The 18,352-nt window shown below is 32.9% G+C and overlaps 11 protein-coding genes across 11 annotated transcripts; 5 read left to right on the top strand and 6 right to left on the bottom strand.

The window, feature by feature from the left end:
- Positions 1-49: 49 nt before the first annotated feature.
- On the top strand, positions 50-2,982 carry ELE39_001430 (domain AAA; the record flags this gene model as incomplete). The annotated part of the gene is made up of 6 exons (XM_067344469.1): positions 50-165; positions 208-312; positions 544-586; positions 625-1,963; positions 2,092-2,412; positions 2,660-2,982. The coding sequence occupies 6 exons, from the start codon at positions 50-52 to the stop codon at positions 2,980-2,982; spliced, it is 2,247 nt and encodes a 748-aa protein (XP_067201407.1).
- Positions 2,983-3,579: 597 nt separating this feature from the next.
- Positions 3,580-5,238, bottom strand: ELE39_001419 (uncharacterized protein; the record flags this gene model as incomplete). Its single annotated transcript, XM_067344458.1, has 1 exon — positions 3,580-5,238. The coding sequence occupies one exon, from the start codon at positions 5,236-5,238 to the stop codon at positions 3,580-3,582; it is 1,659 nt and encodes a 552-aa protein (XP_067201396.1).
- Positions 5,239-5,477: 239 nt separating this feature from the next.
- ELE39_001611 (WD repeat) lies at positions 5,478-7,130 on the top strand (the record flags this gene model as incomplete). The annotated part of the gene is made up of 1 exon (XM_067344650.1): positions 5,478-7,130. One exon carries the CDS (start codon positions 5,478-5,480, stop codon positions 7,128-7,130), a length of 1,653 nt encoding a protein of 550 aa, XP_067201588.1.
- Positions 7,131-7,253: 123 nt separating this feature from the next.
- ELE39_001600 (uncharacterized protein) lies at positions 7,254-7,679 on the bottom strand (the record flags this gene model as incomplete). Its single annotated transcript, XM_067344639.1, has 1 exon — positions 7,254-7,679. One exon carries the CDS (start codon positions 7,677-7,679, stop codon positions 7,254-7,256), a length of 426 nt encoding a protein of 141 aa, XP_067201577.1.
- Positions 7,680-8,767: 1,088 nt separating this feature from the next.
- ELE39_001589 (uncharacterized protein) lies at positions 8,768-9,212 on the bottom strand (the record flags this gene model as incomplete). Its single annotated transcript, XM_067344628.1, has 2 exons — positions 8,768-9,040; positions 9,090-9,212. The coding sequence occupies 2 exons, from the start codon at positions 9,210-9,212 to the stop codon at positions 8,768-8,770; spliced, it is 396 nt and encodes a 131-aa protein (XP_067201566.1).
- Positions 9,213-9,416: 204 nt separating this feature from the next.
- Positions 9,417-10,052, top strand: ELE39_001578 (uncharacterized protein; the record flags this gene model as incomplete). Its single annotated transcript, XM_067344617.1, has 1 exon — positions 9,417-10,052. One exon carries the CDS (start codon positions 9,417-9,419, stop codon positions 10,050-10,052), a length of 636 nt encoding a protein of 211 aa, XP_067201555.1.
- Positions 10,053-10,325: 273 nt separating this feature from the next.
- On the bottom strand, positions 10,326-10,778 carry ELE39_001567 (ubiquitin-conjugating enzyme subfamily; the record flags this gene model as incomplete). The annotated part of the gene is made up of 1 exon (XM_067344606.1): positions 10,326-10,778. The coding sequence occupies one exon, from the start codon at positions 10,776-10,778 to the stop codon at positions 10,326-10,328; it is 453 nt and encodes a 150-aa protein (XP_067201544.1).
- Positions 10,779-10,986: 208 nt separating this feature from the next.
- On the bottom strand, positions 10,987-12,408 carry ELE39_001556 (replication A1 large subunit; the record flags this gene model as incomplete). Its single annotated transcript, XM_067344595.1, has 1 exon — positions 10,987-12,408. The coding sequence occupies one exon, from the start codon at positions 12,406-12,408 to the stop codon at positions 10,987-10,989; it is 1,422 nt and encodes a 473-aa protein (XP_067201533.1).
- Positions 12,409-13,036: 628 nt separating this feature from the next.
- Positions 13,037-13,792, top strand: ELE39_001545 (proteasome subunit alpha type 3; the record flags this gene model as incomplete). Its single annotated transcript, XM_067344584.1, has 1 exon — positions 13,037-13,792. One exon carries the CDS (start codon positions 13,037-13,039, stop codon positions 13,790-13,792), a length of 756 nt encoding a protein of 251 aa, XP_067201522.1.
- Positions 13,793-14,009: 217 nt separating this feature from the next.
- Positions 14,010-15,158, top strand: ELE39_001529 (ubiquitin domain containing with a UBA domain at the C-terminus; the record flags this gene model as incomplete). Its single annotated transcript, XM_067344568.1, has 1 exon — positions 14,010-15,158. One exon carries the CDS (start codon positions 14,010-14,012, stop codon positions 15,156-15,158), a length of 1,149 nt encoding a protein of 382 aa, XP_067201506.1.
- A 48-nt stretch (positions 15,159-15,206) lies between these two features.
- Positions 15,207-18,287, bottom strand: ELE39_001418 (type I fatty acid synthase; the record flags this gene model as incomplete). Its single annotated transcript, XM_067344457.1, has 1 exon — positions 15,207-18,287. The coding sequence occupies one exon, from the start codon at positions 18,285-18,287 to the stop codon at positions 15,207-15,209; it is 3,081 nt and encodes a 1,026-aa protein (XP_067201395.1).
- Between the last annotated feature and the right edge of the window lie 65 nt (positions 18,288-18,352).

Raw genomic sequence — 18,352 nt, 5'->3', positions numbered from 1 at the left:
GCAATGTCTAACGCTAGTAGAATTCTATATGTAAGGTATGAACTAAACAATGCATTGTTTTAAACCTCAACTAAGTGTTCACTTTAGGCAACTTCCATATGATATTTCTTCTACCGACCTTTACGACATCTTTGGGAGGCACGGCACGATCAGACAAATAAGAAGGTAAGGTTAGAAGCGTTTTGTGTTCACAAAGAGTCTAAATAGGGGTGTAGGTGAGAATACGAAGGGCACAGCATTCGTAGTGTACGATGAGATTGAGGACGCAAAAAATGCACTAAGGCAGCTTTCTGGTTTTCATGTTTCAGGGAGGTACGTTAATTCTTATACAATTTGAAAGGCTAACATTAAATAGATATTTAACAGTATTGTTTTTTAACCATAAAAATCCGTCGTAAATGCCGAAGAATAGATCTTGTTGCATTAAACAAAACAAATATTGACATTTCGAATGTTTTTTTCTACTACAAAAAAATTGGCCATTATAATTTAGTTTTTTTTGCGCCAACAAGTAGACAATGTCTTGTTCTACTTGTTGCATAGGTCTCTTGGCAATTTAATTCGTTATAATTTTAAAATTTCTCGGGTATGGACTTCTGATTCTATCCTCAATTTATGCACGAGAATAAACATGATGGACTTCATCTGGGTCAAATCTCCTTTTTTCTTTCAAAATGGAGGTTGAAACTTAATGAATCGTTCACAGGCGGCCCGCTGATTGATGATTTTTTTGAAAAAATTGGGCTGATATTTTATCTATTCTCACTAAGAAGATGTGAATCTACTTTTTGTACTTCTAATTCGAATGGAATGAATATAGATCCTTTCATTGCTAAGCTTCCTACAGTCTTATTATTAACGGGCAATAGTGGATCTGGGAAGAGATACTTCATGAGAGAATTGTTATCTAGCTTTTCGAAGACTTGTCATTTCACAAATTCAAACCTATGTGATCCTGTCACTTTTGATGTATCAATTGATAAATATATCGTTGACATAAGAGCCAAAGATCGTTTCAACAAAAGCATTTGTGATTTAGAAAATAAGTTGAGACTTATATCTAAAATAGGAATACGCTTACGAAGTTCATTATGCAATGGATTTTACTTCCCTTCTGCTGTATTGGTTTGTTTCGGGAGTGTGAATTCAAGTAACTGTCTTAGAAGACTAAGTAGTCACTATTACGATGATACTTCGAACCAAATAGTTGTTATTCTTAATTTGATTTCCAAATTTATCCGTATTTGGGATGATGAAGGCATCCCAATTGTTTCATTTTTTATTTCAGATCTAGATTCAGATAAGGATGATAAACCTGATAAGATTTTAAATTCAGAAATTACAGATATAAAATATATATTCAAGTATGGATGTGGGGGTTTTTTTGAGATAGATTTTAGCAACTTTTTATTTCAGGTCAATAAAATTTCCTTATTGAGATTTTTAATTTATAGAAGATATGGAATCAATGTAAGTGCTCTGGATTACTTAATGAAGAAAATTTCTGGCATTCACTCCGAAACTATCATGTCATTATCTAATGAAGAATTAAAATTCATCGTAAATGAGATTGATTTAGTCCGCATTAAAGACATTTTAAATTATGATGAACAATATGTCGTTCCATATACTACTTCATGTGGTAACTTTATCGCGATAGTCTTAAATGATGTAAAGCCTGACTTCTTTAGTGTATTTTTATATTATTTTAACTCCGTTATTGGAAAATTGGACACATCGATTGGAAGTACCAAGTATATAGTACGTAGTCCGAGTTGTTTTAAGGGAATTTCCTCATACAAAAACGGATTAATGGAAATTATTGGCTGCAGGGAAGCAATTTCCAAAGTAAAAAATCTTTTATTCCCATGTATTCTTCATTCTCCGAAACAATCGAATTTCCGACTTCCCATTGTTTTTAATGAAGCATCTGGCATTATCGTTTTTGGTGATAAGGGTTGTGGTAAGTTACTTTCTCAGGCAGACAGATGAGAAAAGAACTATATGATAGGTCATTAATTCTCTATGTTGAAATATGAGCCTTAAATTTTGATGTCTGCAAGTTAAATTACAATATTCATCACTGTTTAGGTAAAAGCTTTCTTGTAAAATCAATTTCCAACTCTTTAAACTGTAGTGTTAAATTTATCCATGCTGCGGACATTTTCAATGCAAATATCGGATTTTTGGAAAGATATTTGAGAGATATTATAGATACATGTACAAAGAGGCGTAGATATATATTGGTTCTTGAAGATATCGATCGATATCTACTTAAGAATAATGCACTTTTTCCATTCATGTTTCTTTTTGATATAATATCTCGTTCAAATAAATGGAATCATACAGAAATAATGATATTTGGTACATCTACGAAGAGACACGCTGTCTGTGCTAACACATGTCAAGTAGGTTATTTTTTGTGTGGGTTTATCTGGTGATGATGATAAATTAGATGACGAGTATGAATTTGATATTTGTAATAGCGAGCTTATCTAAAGATCTGCCAGCTATTTTATATCAATTGCATTGGTTTTATAGCCGGTGTTGATTACAATCGAGGCATTTGTCTGAGCTATTGCTTAAATCCACAATCTCCTTTGAACTAAAGTAACTTATTTTTAGCCTTACAGATTTTTTATTCACTTATCCCTCCCAGGTTGCGGCGAATGGAACCTAAGAGAAATCATTAATATATTGAACTTAAATTTAAGGCCTTTGCTAACTAGATTCTCAAAAAGAGTATCGATTAAAGTTTGTTCCAATAGAATTGATGCACTCATTGAGGATGTCGCGTCCTTTATTAAACCGAGATTCACACCATCTGTTGCCATGGGGATAGTAAATGATTTAGGTTTTTTTATTTTAAAGCTATTAATTGAATACTCCAACGAGAATGTCCCCTTGGATCCAGAAAGCTTCTTCGTTGATATTATCTACAGAAAAACATTGAATATTGCTGTTAGAAATTGCGAACTATAATTAGATATATTTTTTTTGAACAGTTCCCTTCTACGCCTTGTGCCCCTCATCGCGCTTTGATTTCATTTTATCTGAACACTAATGAGTAAGATGCGAGATAACTGCATGCATTATAAACGGAATACTCCTAAAGGATTAACTTCTTCAATTAAATCCCTTTGTGAAGCTGAAATTAATCCAAGTACGTTTTAATGGAAATTGATACATTAATTATTGAGCTTGCAGGTAATGTTTCAGGAATAAACGCATTGAAGATGTATGTTTTGAAGTTATCTCTGAGAAATGCAATAGCTACATATGAGATAGAGAGAATATCTAGCTTGCTGAAAATAATGGATAAAAAAATCCGAATTATTAAGTCCATCAAAGGTCTTACTTACCAATTAAAAAACTTTCTCCAGTATATAACTAATGATACAAACATTCAAAATACTGAAAACCAAGATTTAATTTCTCTCTATAACTGGCTTAATAAGTCAAAGTTATTTAGCTAGATATGTATAAAAAGATAATTTTTTGTATTCAATAAAATTTTTATTAACGGCAATTCTGTTACATATAATTCAACTATTTCAAATATTTAATTAAACTAATACATTATTCAACTTTGAAATACTCGTGTTCCGCATCGCTTATTTTTCCATTATCTATATTGTTACTTAGTTCTTCCTCGCTGTCAACTAGGTCATGAACTAATACAGCAGTTGTAGATGGAATGTACACCACGTTTAGTCTTCTAGTTAACGGAACTTCATGATACTCCAATCCTGAAAACTGATCATTTATTATATTCGACGCTCGAATTCTTGGTGAACAAATTTTTGAATTTTCTCCAGGGTTTTTTTTATCGGTAACTTTCAAGCACTCTTTCTGAAATACTTCTTTGAAGTTTACATTATCACTTAAAGGGTATTTTGAATGATTTGCGTCGCTAAAAAAATTACCGAATGATTGATTTCTATAAGTTGAAAGTTCATTTGATAACTCATCTGCAAGTGAACCTTGCCTATCTTTGTTTTGTGCCTCCGCTGAAGAGCATAATTCCACTGTTCTACTCGTAAAACTCTCGTCAGGAGGATATCTATTTGAGTTTATCTTCTGAAAGCTTTGCTCATAATATCTGAAAGATGGAAAAGATGCCATTTGATTAATATTTCTATTTGAGAGATCAAAATCTTGGGAAATTTGTTCAGCTGATACTATTAACTGTCTAGCCAGTAATTCGCTCGCACTTATTTCTTCAAACATCAATTTATTCTTTTTAGATTCAGACAATTTAATCATTATATTTCCCTCCTTACTTTTAATATTTGGCTCTATACAAATAAAACTTCTTGTATTAGCATGTAGCAAATTTAATATATTTGTTTGTAAACCATTGGTATTATCTCCAAAATCTTGAATACATTTTTCCTTCTTCTTCCTGAAATTGCAGTAAAATATATTATCATAAGCATCTTCTTCAGATTCAAGATAGACAAATAACCCATCATCGTTTCCAGCAAGTGAGTATCCTCTAAATTCTTTGAGTGGCCCTTTATATTTGATTGTAATTCCTTCCCATCTTTTTACGTTTTTTTTAGGGCTTGGAGGTGCTCTTAAAAAAGACCAATAGCTTATAGTATTTAAGAAACCTTTTTTCATTACGGAAGACATGATGTTTGAAAAACCCTCCCAAAAATGAGGTATTTTTTTGATACTCCAGTAGGAAGGGGTTTTTGATAATACAACTCTTGCAGATTGTCTATCAAAAATTGGTTCCAAACCCAAAAAATACTCATCTTCAAGTAGCATAACTTTTAACGCTATTTCTGATCTATCTCCAATTATATCGCTTACTGTCATCTTTAAATTTTTTACTATTTGTGGATTCATAGACATTGATCTAGTTGTTATTAGGGATTGGCTGCTAAGGAACGAAGACTGCCTTGAAAGATTATCTATTTGAAAGGAGTTGTTATTGCCTTTTATTGAGATAGATCTTGTACTGATACAAAGCGACCTTGAAAGTTGTTCATTGATTTCACGAAGCCTTATATTCTCTTCCTCTATGCGTTTCAATTGTTCCAAAATCTGGCTATTATCATCTCCCAGATAAACAGTATCGCCTGAATTTTCATATGTGAGATTGAGTTTTTCTTCATTATCACTAACTTTGCAATTATTACTACTTCTAAACTCTGCATCAAATTTATTATTGATCTTATCCAAATTCAGTTTGAAGCTGGGTTTACTAACAAGTTTTGCAAATTCCATTTTTCTGGTAATTGATCATGATACTACTCCGGAAATATAATGCTTATGACAAGAACTAGAGTTACTACTATATGTTGAGACAATGTTTTGTAAGTTCATGTCATCTCCTTGATAATTGTAAGCAAACATGCAGTGTGAGATGTGTGAGTTTGAGCGCCAACGTTGTAATGTTATAAGCGCCATGACCTCTTAAATGAAAGACAAAAAATGTAAAATCTGACTTTAAATTAAATTTTAAAATGGGAGATTACATTCCAATTGAAATCGAGTCAAAGAGAAGAGCTTTATATTCTGGAATCTTATCTAATAATAGGTACTCATATTCAAACGGTGGGAATGAGGATGAAACAATCAAGAATTTAGAATTCGTTATTTTGAAAGGAGAAGTTTCTCTCTTAATTACAACAGGAAATAAACTAAAAATAGTAAGCCTTATAAAAAGAAATGAAGAACATTCAAGTGTACTTATTTCATTCAATTCAAAAAATTTAATTACCGCATCTACTCTAAGAAAAGATGGTAGACTTTGTGGAATTTCAATGGAAAATAATGAATGTGTCGCGCTAGATACTGAAACCATGAATGTTATCCGTAGGTTTGAAAAGAGTAATGAACAATTTTCGTCAATTGTGTTCTCATCCGATAAAAGCAAAATTATTTCTGGAACATCAACGGGTAAAATTTCAATTTTAGAAGTTTCCTCAGGTGAAATTGTTTTAACAGTTCCTGCGCATAATGATGCAATCAGGTGTATATTACCACTTAAAAATAAACTATTTAAATACTCTGATTCTGATTCAAAAACAGCATATTCTATTAATACTTATTTTGTAACTTGTAGCTATGACTTTAACATTAAAATTTGGTGTTTTTCAGAACTTAAACATACTGATAACAATCTTGGGAATAATACTTCACTCAATAAAGATAATCAAATAACTGTTGTAAAAGCCTTGAAACATAATTTCCCCGTTGAATGTATTGATATTATTAATGATAATAAGTTAATTTCATGCGGAGGTACTTCCCTTAAAATTTGGGATTTAGCAAAAACTGGTAATGAATGTATTCACAGCATCACAAACTTTGGCCGAACAATTACAGCTATCTCTTCTAATGACAGTATATTTGTTGTCGGATGTTTAGATCATAATGTTTTTATTTACAACTCAAGAACGTTCGAATTTATCCGATCTTTTAATTATAATAAAGGAGTAGTAAAAGTTGCAATATCAAATTGCTCATCCTATATTGCAATTGCCCTTGAAGATCGTAGTTGGAGTATAAGAAGAAAAGTTTGTTCGGAAATTGAAGAGGCGACTAGGGCCACTGCTGATGAAGATATTACTGACTTAAGAAAAGGATATAGAACAGGTACAATAAGATATTATAAAAGAGGTAGAGGAGTGGATGCGAGTGCTATTGATATAGAAATTAAAAACTACAAAAAACGTCAAACAAAACTTGACAGGTTACTACGATCATATTCTTATAAAAAGGCATTAGAAATCACTCTTGAAATGAGCTGGTCACATTTTATTTCACTCTTGAAATTGCTTTCATCTAGGGGAGCTCTGCATTTGATTGCGAGAGAGAATGAATACGATAAAACCACCAAATTATTAAAATATATCAGCAAGAATATTGGAAAATGTGACCCCTATCAATTTATGTTGATTTCTGAATTAATTGAACATATTTTACATGAAAATAACATTGTGAAACTATTCAATCAAAATAAATTAATGGGAAATAAAAATGAAATATTTGAATGTATTAAGAAAATATCTCAAAAGGTCAGTTTAGAAGCAAAGCAGCATGCAATGCTAAAGGAGTTCAAAAGTGCGGTTGAAATAATTATTCAAAATTGCAAAAAACGCTTGGTAAACTAGTATCTGTACATAAAAGCACTCCTTCCTCGAAATAGTCGCATATTATAGCCTAATAGAAATTATATCTTTGATATTTTGAATTTATTACTCTAACGATATTTTCATAAATCTAGGTCTAGTCAATTAACAGCATACGCCAAATACATGGCGTCTTCTTCGGGCTCTCGCTTGTTGTGCATCCATCTGAGTACCATCTGGGAATGTTGCAGTGGCTTGCATCATTACAAATGCAGTTGGGCCTATTGAAGTGTTATAAGGCGTAAGCCAGTATGCGTAGTCCACCGGCAACAAACCAGTTGCCTGATACTGGTCAAACGGCCAGGACTCGCCTATCGTCTCTTGCATTCTTGTAGCATTAACAACGTTAGCGCCAATAAAAGAGTTAGCAAACATGTCCTGCAAATTAACATTTAATAACTCAATAGCGGCATTGTTATCTACTGAAATTTCATTTAGATTTTCTGTTGTGTCAACCTTCTCTTCTGTGGAATTTTCTTGAGCCACGCCACACTCAATATTTTGGTTGCCCTGGGCTTCCAATTCAGACATGATCACAGCGGTATATTGCTATAAAGCTCAATAATTATCCAAAAGTAAATGATTTAAAGAATTAAAAGAAAAAAAAGATTTCACATGCGGCATTTATGTGTGTATAATTAGGCGGTGAGTTGCGCATTATATGATCAAGTCTATTAAACTTATAACTGAAAGTTCAAGGAAAAATTTTAAAAATAAAATTCTTATAAGACTTTTAGTCTTAATAAATACGCACAAATAAGTTGACGTATACAAGAAAAATGGCACTTTATCATTTTTATAAGTAGGAAAACTTAGAACTAATATTAAAATCACTTCAACCCTACTAGTGATACTTTTGATAATTTAGTCCATAGCTAACAGAACTTTGGAGTTTCTTATTGTTTCAATTACAACTAGCACTCAATTTTTTGATGAGTAATATTCTTGTTAAAATACGTGTTTTTACCGCCTATAAATCGAGACAACGCGCTCAAATAAACTGTCTCATTGAGATTTAAAAAAAGGAAGTGTTACAGAGCACTAACTTTAGTTTGAAGTAATTTTTAGAAAATGGGTAAAAGAACTAAGAAGGTAAGTTTCATTCGAGCATGAAGAGGATATTTTTACGAGTGGACGTCTTAGTGTCGCTGTATTGAGCTACATATTCTATGTTAAAGCTCATCCATTACTCGTTCGATTTCGACCTCTATTATTGAGAATTCTCTATATTTGTCTCATTTCTTCCTCACTATAGGTCGGTATAGTTGGTAAATTTGGCACTAGATATGGTGCTTCTTTACGTAAACAAGTGAAGAAAACTGAGATCTTGCAACGTGAAACATATGTTTGTCCATTTTGTGGCAAAACTGCAACAAAGAGAACTGCCTGTGGAATTTGGGAATGCAAGGGTTGTAGAAAGGTCCTGGCAGGGGGTGCGTGGCAGCTAAGCACTGCAGCAGCAGTTACTGCTAGATCAACAATTGCACGTTTGAGGAAGCAAAGAGAAGAAGCAGAGTAAATGAATAGCTAAGGGCGAGTTAGATTATCTAGTCCTCAGTAATATCCAGGTTTTTCTGTTACTAAATTAGATATTTTTAATAGTGTAGAGAGAACCTAGTTTAACTATTAATATTGAATATAGACTCTAATGCATCGTTGATTGTTTTCTTTCCCAATGGGTTCGTTGGCTTCTCTGTGCCCAGAATATCACTCACTTCAATCCTGTCGTCCATTTCCATCAGCAAATCAAGGCTTAAGTGAGAGCTTGGGATTCCTGGATGCCTTTGTGCCTTGGAAACTATATCCTGTTCCATTCTTGATTTCACAGCTGAGTGATAACCTTGTATAGCACTAAGCATATTCAACTCATTTTCCGCTGTCCGAATGAACCCCTAAAAGAAATGATATTTAAAATTTAAAAAGTTATTGTGCTCAACTTACACTTTCTTGAATTTGCTGTGGCAAGCATTTTGGTTTTGTACCAAGATCTTTAGGAGCAAATCCATTTATCAGTGAATCATTTGGATATTTTTTACAATATCTCAGATCAAACCTTTTCTCCATGATTATTACAAACTCAACTACAATGGTATTTATTTCTATGAAAAAAAAATATTTTAATTTGATAACTTTTGTGGGTTTCAATCTTTATTACCGGCAACATTTTGAGGGTAAATGTTTTAACTTTGAAAAAAAAAATTATCCGATAAAATTATTAATGCATACTTCGTGGCTTAATCTGTCAATTTAAGCTCAGAATGGTTTAATATGGAAAAGCTGAGCTCATGGTTACATGAACGCACTAAAAAAAGAAGAGAACTAAAGAAGAATATAAAGAACTTATGGAATGAACAAGTATCATTAAATGGAGAGCAACAAAAAGATATTTCAAACGTAGAAAATATTATTGGAGATTTTAAAGAAAAAAGAAAGTCTTCTTTTGAAAGAGACTTATCTTTAAGCGAGGATACTGCCTCAATTAGCTCAAAAAGTGGCATTGATAATAATGAAGAAAAGACTGAAGACAATCATATCTTCGGCCCAAGTGTTTCTGATATTCAAAAAACAATAATGAATCAAAACCTAAATTATGGAGCGGCCCTTCTATATGGCGAAGGTGAAGCTATGGCACAGTTTGTTCAAGCAGGGAAAAGAATACCCAGAAGAGGCGAGGTTGGATTAACAGGAGAACAAATAGAATCGTTTGAGAAGGTAGGATATGTAATGAGTGGAAGTATGCACAAAAGGATGACAGCTGTAAGAATTAGAAAAGAGAACCAAGTTTATACAGCAGAGGAGAGAAGAAATATAGCTCTTCAGAACGAAAAACAAAGATTGTTAAAAGAGTCGCAATTGTTGGGAGAACTTCGTGAACTCATCAAAAAAGAAGAAAAAAAGCTTTAGAATGATTTTTGTTCTAAGAAAATTCTGTCGATTTGCCACGGTGTTCTTTGCATAAATACCCGTAGTTATATAGGCTGAACTCTTATATTCAGCAAACAAAAAATTTGAAATTTTTAACTTTTCTAATATTCCATTTGTTAAAATTAGTTTTTTAAAACTGATTAAAAACTTTCATCTAGTATAAATCAATTCCAAACATCCCAAACATTAGAAAAGTGAAGATAATGAATACATTTACACTAATTCGCTTTTCTTGTTCCCCTTTTTGAAACTTTATGACCCTTTGGCATAAAGCCTATTCCATTCTCTAGCCGTTGATTCTGCATCCAATATGTTGTTTTTGAAGTGATCTGCAACCATGGTATCTAAGGGATCATTGGGTTCTGGAGAGCTTAGTAGTGCCTGGATACTTAACAATACTGTTCTAATCTGCAAGGCAGGACTCCATTTATCTTTTAAAATATCTAGACAAATTCTTCCAAGTTTGTCAATATTTGGATGATAAATTTTTGTCAGAAACCTAACCTTTGGGGGTTCCATAGGGTAATGCTCTGGTAGAAATAGTTCAAGCCTGTAGTTGCCACCTTCATAAGGTGTCCCCTCAGGGCCCATCATCATAATTTTGAAATATCTATAATTGTCTTCGTCAGGTTCTGCATTTATTCCAGGTGATGGATCATTGGCGAGATTCATAGTTTCTTTTTGTATTCTTTTCGAAATTGACATGATTTCCAAAATTTTAAATTACTTTGTGCGTACTAAGCAGATATTGATCGCAATGTAACATTATGAATCCAAATTGAAGTAACAACGCGCGCGTGATGCCTCACGCAAAAATTAATTTACAGATAATTCCCAGCAGCCTAAGCACTCAACTAACATTCAAGTAATTATAACTACTCTAGTGGAAATCTATGAAATCTTTTCTAATTAATCATCCGACCGAAATTCTTTTGTTCGCACTAACGTTCTCGTCATATAAAGAACGTTTGTTAGGTTTACCTAATATTGATTGGCTGATTGATTCTAGCATAATACAAGAAATTTGATCTAAGTCAATTGGCTCAGCTGACTGAATTATTGCCCTAGTTTTTTTTTGGTTGTTGTATTCTTCAGCCTTCAATTGAATTTTAAGATTGTAATGCCTCCACATGCATTGTAAATTAAGAATAAAGTTTAACTTCTTGTCGTTATTTTGCTCCATCTCTTTGCAGGCCGAAGCACTCAATTCTTTAATAAATGTTGAACCAATTTCATGAAAACACTGAACGGTTAGAGAACATGTGTGGTCTTCAATAGTAACAGGGAAAAGGAACTTAGTCTCTGGAACCACAGACTCGTCGCACTTCTCGCAATAAGAAGTGGAGAAAAGAACTTTTTTTTTACATGCTGGGCACGCATCATATGTCAATGAGCCACTTTTATCTCCAGGAACTTGTTGATTTACGTTTATTGAACCAATTTTCGAAATTCTTGCGATTACTTGGAATGATTGAATTGATGAAAACTCATTATCCTCCATCCGACTCCTTATATCTTTGAGAGTTCCTCCCGAGTATATCTTCTCGCTGACTCCAATATTATTAGGTGATTCACTTGGGGACAAATTGCTTATTGATTCAAACCTTATGGAGCTACCTATACTATCAAACCAAATTCTCAACTCCTCCATTTTACTGTCATCAATTGAGAATTCCATATTGCTTCTCCCATTTAATGTTGATCCTTGTCGACCCTGATAATCCTTTATCTGTATGCTCTTCAATGCAACCACTGGATTTCCAGATAGTTTATCATCGCTAACTTCAGCTAATTCTCCCCATAATGTAATATTTACCAGGAAGCCCGTTTTATCTACTACCGAAATTGTTCTTCTGGAAACCTCGTCATTGTTCTTTTTTGAAATCACTTTTGTGCAAGGGCTAAACTGCCTAACTATTCCAATCAGATCAACTATTGAAGGAACTGAAATTTCTTTAATATCTTTAACTGTTGAAAAAACATATTTTGGCGTCTTGCATATTGAATGATCATCATTCTCAACTTTTTTAATAAGACATCTATCAGAAAAATTTATTTCATATGGATTTGAAGTATCATTAAATTTAGTATTGGAAACAACAACATCGTTTCCCGTGCACTTTAAAATATATACTGAGCCATGATGTAAAATATTATAATACTCTTCTGCTTTTTGACGCCAAAACTTGACTCTAATGACATCATTATCTTTGTCTATTATGTCTAGATGAAAAAACCGTAGCCCACTCTTTAAAGTTTGTAGAGAACTTTTTTGAACGATACGGCCTTTAACAGAAATACTTTGCCTGTTCACATTAACCTCTCTGATTGGCATGAAGCAGCTAAATTAAAAGTTTATATATAAAATCGTTGAACTAAATATTTTAAATAAACTTACTCTGACATATTTAATTTTCTAATCACTTCTTTGCTTTGATTAACAACTAAATAAAAGCCAATTAGATTGTGAGGGGAGGCAAGTCAATTTTCATGCCCCACAACTGTAATTAATTTAAGTACATGAAATAATATTACAATCAAAATTGTTTACTATATAATATATATATATATATATATATATATATATATGTAGTACAGCCAACTATTGAAATAAGAATTTAAGCAATTGGGCTATCTATAAATCAGCATTACAAAAAAAAAGCTGTATTTTGTGGAATATAAATCAAAGCGATATGAATCAAATTAATCTAAAAAGTGACTAACACTGTTCTAATTCATAAAATTTCTTCATTCATAAGTTTTGTTTTGTTACTTATTTAGTTTTAATAGTGAGGGGGTAGTGATCAATAATAATCAAATTAATCAATACTAACCGCTACTTTTTTAACTACTTTGAATAATTGTGGGGATAATTTTTAAACTGATAAAATTCTTGTAACTCTATCGAAATCAATATTTACAAAAAAAAAAATTGGTTCTGCTCTTGAATTGCATTGTCAAGCATGACTAGTGTAGGATCTGGATACGACTCATCAGTTTCTACCTTTTCTCCCGATGGACGTGTCTTCCAAGTTGAATATGCAAACAAGGCTATTGATAACAGTGGAACAGCTATTGCGATGATTTACAACTCTGGTATTGTTTTTGCTGTTGACAAATATGTTGCCAGCAAAATGATGGTAGCAGGTACTAATAGAAGAGTTTTTGCAATAGATAATCAGATTGGTTGTTGTGTTGCAGGATTCGTTACGGATTCGAACAGAATAATTTCAATAGCACGCTCAGAGTCGTTAAATTATCAAAAAATCTACGGAAACCCGATACCAATACGTGTATTGGCAGAGAGAATTGCAATGTATATGCATAATTTTACTCTCTATGGTTCTGTCCGACCATTTGGCTGTTCAATACTTTTGGGGGGGCTTGACCAGGATAGGGGTATTGAACTCTATTGTATCCATCCATCAGGATCGTGTTATAAATACTGCGCAATGGCAGTTGGGAAAGGCAGACAATTTGCAAGAACTGACCTGGAGAAGCTGGTAGAGAAGAATTTATCTGAGGAAGACGCATTATACGAGGCTGCAAGAGTGATAATACAATCTAGAGAGGAAGGAGCATCTAAAAACCTTGAACTAGAGATGGCATTCATTGGCCATGGGTCAGATTTTCAATTTTCTATAGTCCCCGAAAAACAAATAGATTCACTCAATGAGCGTGTTGAGAAATACATAGATGAGCTTGCAAGCGCCGAGTAGGTTTCATTTAAGGAAAAAATTGATTTTTGTACGCATAATACTTTTAAGAGCTAAAAATTGTACTTCTTTTTTAGATTAATACATTTGTTATGATCAATCGCTTTTTATAAACTTAGCCTTCCACTATGTTTTTTCCTTTTCCACTTTGATCTCAAGTGTGAAGAAATAACTTGAGTACGTTTGCATGCCCGCCAACAAAAATTTCTCAATTAATGAAATGAAAGTAAATGTTCTCTATAGCACAACAGGAGAGCTCATCTCACTTGAAATCCACGAAGAAACTACTTTTGAAGTCCTAAAATCGCTTATTGAGATTGAGCTCAACTTGGATGATTTTAACAATTACGAACTCTCAATTGAAGGTAAAATTTTGCAAGATGATGGACTTGCATTATCAAATATTGTGAATGAGGGTTCAGTATTTATCTTATCAGAAAAAAGCAACAAAAATATTGTTGAAAACGCTAATTTTCCTTCAAATTATCAGGAAAATCTAATGCATATGCTTTCAACGCAACTATTCACAAAAATTAAAGAAGACCAGTCGTTAAAATCGGTGTATTACTCGAAATCAAGCGAATATAGAGACGCAATTGATAAAGATGATATTAAAAAGTTCACAGAACTAATAAAAAATGATTACTTTTCTGGAAGTTTGAGCTCTATGTATTCCGGTTCAAGTTCAAATCTGTATAATTTAGACCCCTTAAGCCCAGAATATCAAAGGTTAATTGAAGAACAAGTAAGAAAACAAAATGTTGAAGAAAATTTAATCTTAGCACAAGACCACTTACCAGAAAGTTTTGCGCAAGTTCACATGCTATATATAAATGTAGAGGTGAATGGAGTATCAATTAAAGCATTTGTTGATAGCGGTGCACAAACTACAATCATGTCTAAGAAATGTGCAGAAAAGTGCAACCTCGTGAGGCTAATAGACTATAGGTTTAGTGGAATTGCACAAGGCGTGGGCACGAGTAAAATTGTTGGCAAGATACACGTTGCCCAAATGAAAATTGGAAACTCTTTTTTTCCATTCTCAATAACAGTACTTGAAGAAAGTCGTGTCGATTTTCTATTTGGATTGGATTTGCTTAAAAGGTATCAATGTTGCATCGATTTACATCAAAATGCGCTAATTATTGGAGATGAAAAGGTAAAGTTTTTAACTGAATCCGAAATAAAAAGTGAAATTAGTCAAATAGATTCAAATGACGAATATGCTCAGAGCTTTGATGAAGGGAAAAAACTTCAACTTTTATCACTCGGGTTTTCTGAAAGTCAAGTAATTAATGCGTTAAAGGCTACAAATGGAAATACTGAATTGGCTGCTTCACTGCTATTCTCAAGTGAAACTTTTGAATAATCTTAATGTAACAATCTAACTAGTTCGAACATTATTTCTAATTTAAAATCAACTATCTATACCTTTGGAACAAAAATCTTGTAACTGTACGCTTATCTTTTCATTATAGTTTATTTCCGCAAAATCTTTGAGATGAATTAGTCTATTTTTATCAATGCTGGGTTCACTGATAACAAATCTATGTTTCATTTCCTCAAGGATATCTGACAAATATGTCTCAGAATTTTCTTCTTCGCTCACATCTGAATTCGTATATTTTGATTTTAATGCCTTTACTATTGAAGACTTCTTTTGCATAGTTAAATCATTTGGCTTATTAGCAATAACGATGGCCTTGGAGTTTTCAAATATCTGTAAAATTTCTTTTACAAAAGGCAAGTGGAAAGGAGAACTAAAAATGATTGGATATTCATTACTGTAATTATTTTTTATTAGAACTTGAATAACATACTTTTTAAATGACGAATATGCTTCTATTACTTCCTCTGAGTTACTTGTGATTTTATTTTTGTATTCTTCGAAACACTCTTTTCCATATATTAATGGCAAAGTAAAGGGAGCGAACATGAACATTTCTAACAAAATCGAGTCGTCCGTCAAGATTTCGTCTGAATCTTTAATTTCAAATCTTGTTATTGGTAAAACTGTCGTCGCAATTTTTAATTGTTCTGAAATTAGTCTTCTTGAATTCTTTGTTGGGAAATAAGGGCATGAAATATCAACAAATTTCAATTCATTATAATTAATTAGTGACTTTCTCATTATTCTTCTCATTTCTAATATTTCCTCAAACGATGTTCCCGTAATAAAGTAGCAATCAATCATCTTAAACTTTTCTGCCATTGAAAAATCTAGAGATTCTTGTACCATGTATTGATTTATTATGGATTGCTTCAAAAATACGTAGTAAGAATATTTAGCACAGAAGTTTAGTGAAACTTTTTCCAATGAATCATAAATTGAATCTGCATTATTTTTCATTTTTCTGCAAATATAATCATATCTATCTTGATTGAAACTAACATTTCTTGTGACTAATTCTGCTCTAATTTCATTTAAAGCATCACTGAAACATTTAATAGGAGTAAAGGAGATTGAAGAAGAGTTTGATGGGAAATAACCTCTTTTTACACAGTATAAAAATGAATTTTGGAAAGTAATTTCTAACGGTGGCCATGAAATTTCAGGCATATCTTCAGAAACATTCGTTGTATCTACTGGGAAAGGTTGAGTTCTTTCAACATTGTCAAACCAATAGTGCCTCCAGTATTGCATCAATGGTACAAATTTGAAAATTGGGCTTTCAGGCCCTCTGCTCTTAATTGCACTAAAGAATTCATCAATAGCAACACCTAGATAATTTCCCAGCCCTAATTGAGATGCCCAAGCTTCAACATGTTTTTTTCCTAAAACCCTCGTATCCAATAAATTATATCTCCAGTGCTTTCTTTCTTTCTTTTTAGATGCAGATATTATTATTTCACAAATCGTATTAACAGGTGTTAAGGGTGCAGTTGAAGAACCAATTGGAAACATTCCCTCAAGAATTGAAGCAATCAATAATGCTGTTGCATAATCAGTTTTGTTTGTGTAACCTGTATCTGATGCAATATATGTATTTGGGAGCCTATAAATGGAAAGAGGAAGGCCTTGTTGATGTGCAGCTTCTAATATTTGTTCAGCTGCCCACTTGCTCCAAGGATACCCTTGTCTTGTAGGAGGGAACAATCTGCTCATTTCTCTGGTAGATGGTCCTTCTGTTTCTTTTACAACTGCATTTTCAAACTCCCTAGTAAAAACTGCAAAAAATGCTGGGAACTGGCCAAGTGTCGAAGAGAAATGCAAGTGCTTAAGCTTGATGGTTGTACAGAAATTGATTATCCCTATTAGTGAAAGGGTATTTGTCTTTCTTAACCTCTTATAATTGCTTAAAAGATTTACATCGCCTCCAATATGATAAACTACGTCTATTTCTTTACATAATTCATAATATCTCTCCTCAGGAAGTCCTAAATATTCCTCCTCAAAGTTTCCGCATTCAACAATAATCCTAGAAGTATAGGATGGATCCCATACTTCTGCCTCTTCGCAAACATTAATTATTCTTTCCAAGCCCTTCTCGGGACTGCTTGCTCTTACAAGACAAACAATCTGCATACTCTCAAATTCCTCAATTAGTTTTACAAGCAATATTCTACCAACGAATCCGGTTACACCAGTTAATAGTGCAGTTTTGAATTCTGATGGATCAGTTGTTGTTATTATTCCATCCAAATTTAATTTCATGGAATTTTTGATCTCCTCTACATCCACAATAGGATCGAATATCAATTCTTGTTCAAATTTTTTACCATTGCTATCATTTTGCTTCTTATTATTTTCCTCTTCTGAAGAAACTAGTTCATTCCAAGAAACATATAATAGGTCATAGTCTTGATTGTTTTCAACTCCCAAATCTTCTAATGCACTAATAATATCAGTCTCAGCAATCAAATTACTGATTGTTTGATACTTTTTTTCAAAAGCTTCAGCATATAAAATATACCTTTCTGACTGTTTTAGTGAAGAAAGAAGCCACTGTTCAATTGTCATCTTTGTTTGCTCATTTGAAGCCTGGGAATAATTTTTAGTAGAATCAGATATAGTGGAATTCCCTGAATTTTGATCCCTTACATACATGGAAATTGCATATATTGTAGGGTTTTCAAAAACAAGCGTCTGAGGTAACTTAACTCCGGTCATTTCAAGTACTGAATTCCTAAATTCAACAGCGCCTAATGAATCCAATCCTAAGTCCAACAAAACAGTATCTGGACTTGGTAATGTAGGGGAACTTGCACACTGTTGAGCAATTTGGGCAATTACTACAACCAATTCCTCATCGGATAACTTACTTATGTCAACATGGCCTTGAGATCTCCCTTGGGAACTATAATCAACTTCACTTAAAAATGTAGGTATCGTATTGTAACGACGCATAAATGTATCCCATTTCAATGACTGACAACCAATAACAGAGCTATTCTTTGATACAAAACATAGAATATCGTTTAAAACACGAATACCCAATTCATTAGATATACCATACATTCCAACTTTTTCTAAATGTTGTTTAAGGCTTGCTGCCATGCCCTGTTCAATCCAAGGACCCCATTGAATACTCGTTCCACACATTCCTTTATTTCTTCTATATT

This window comes from Cryptosporidium sp. chipmunk genotype I, assembly GCF_004936735.1.
Source record: "Cryptosporidium sp. chipmunk genotype I strain 37763 chromosome Unknown contig_18, whole genome shotgun sequence".
In the NCBI taxonomy this organism is placed as follows: domain Eukaryota; phylum Apicomplexa; class Conoidasida; order Eucoccidiorida; family Cryptosporidiidae; genus Cryptosporidium; species Cryptosporidium sp. chipmunk genotype I.
The sequence above is the reverse complement of the archived record's forward strand: the minus strand, read 5'-3'. Positions and strand labels throughout refer to the sequence as shown.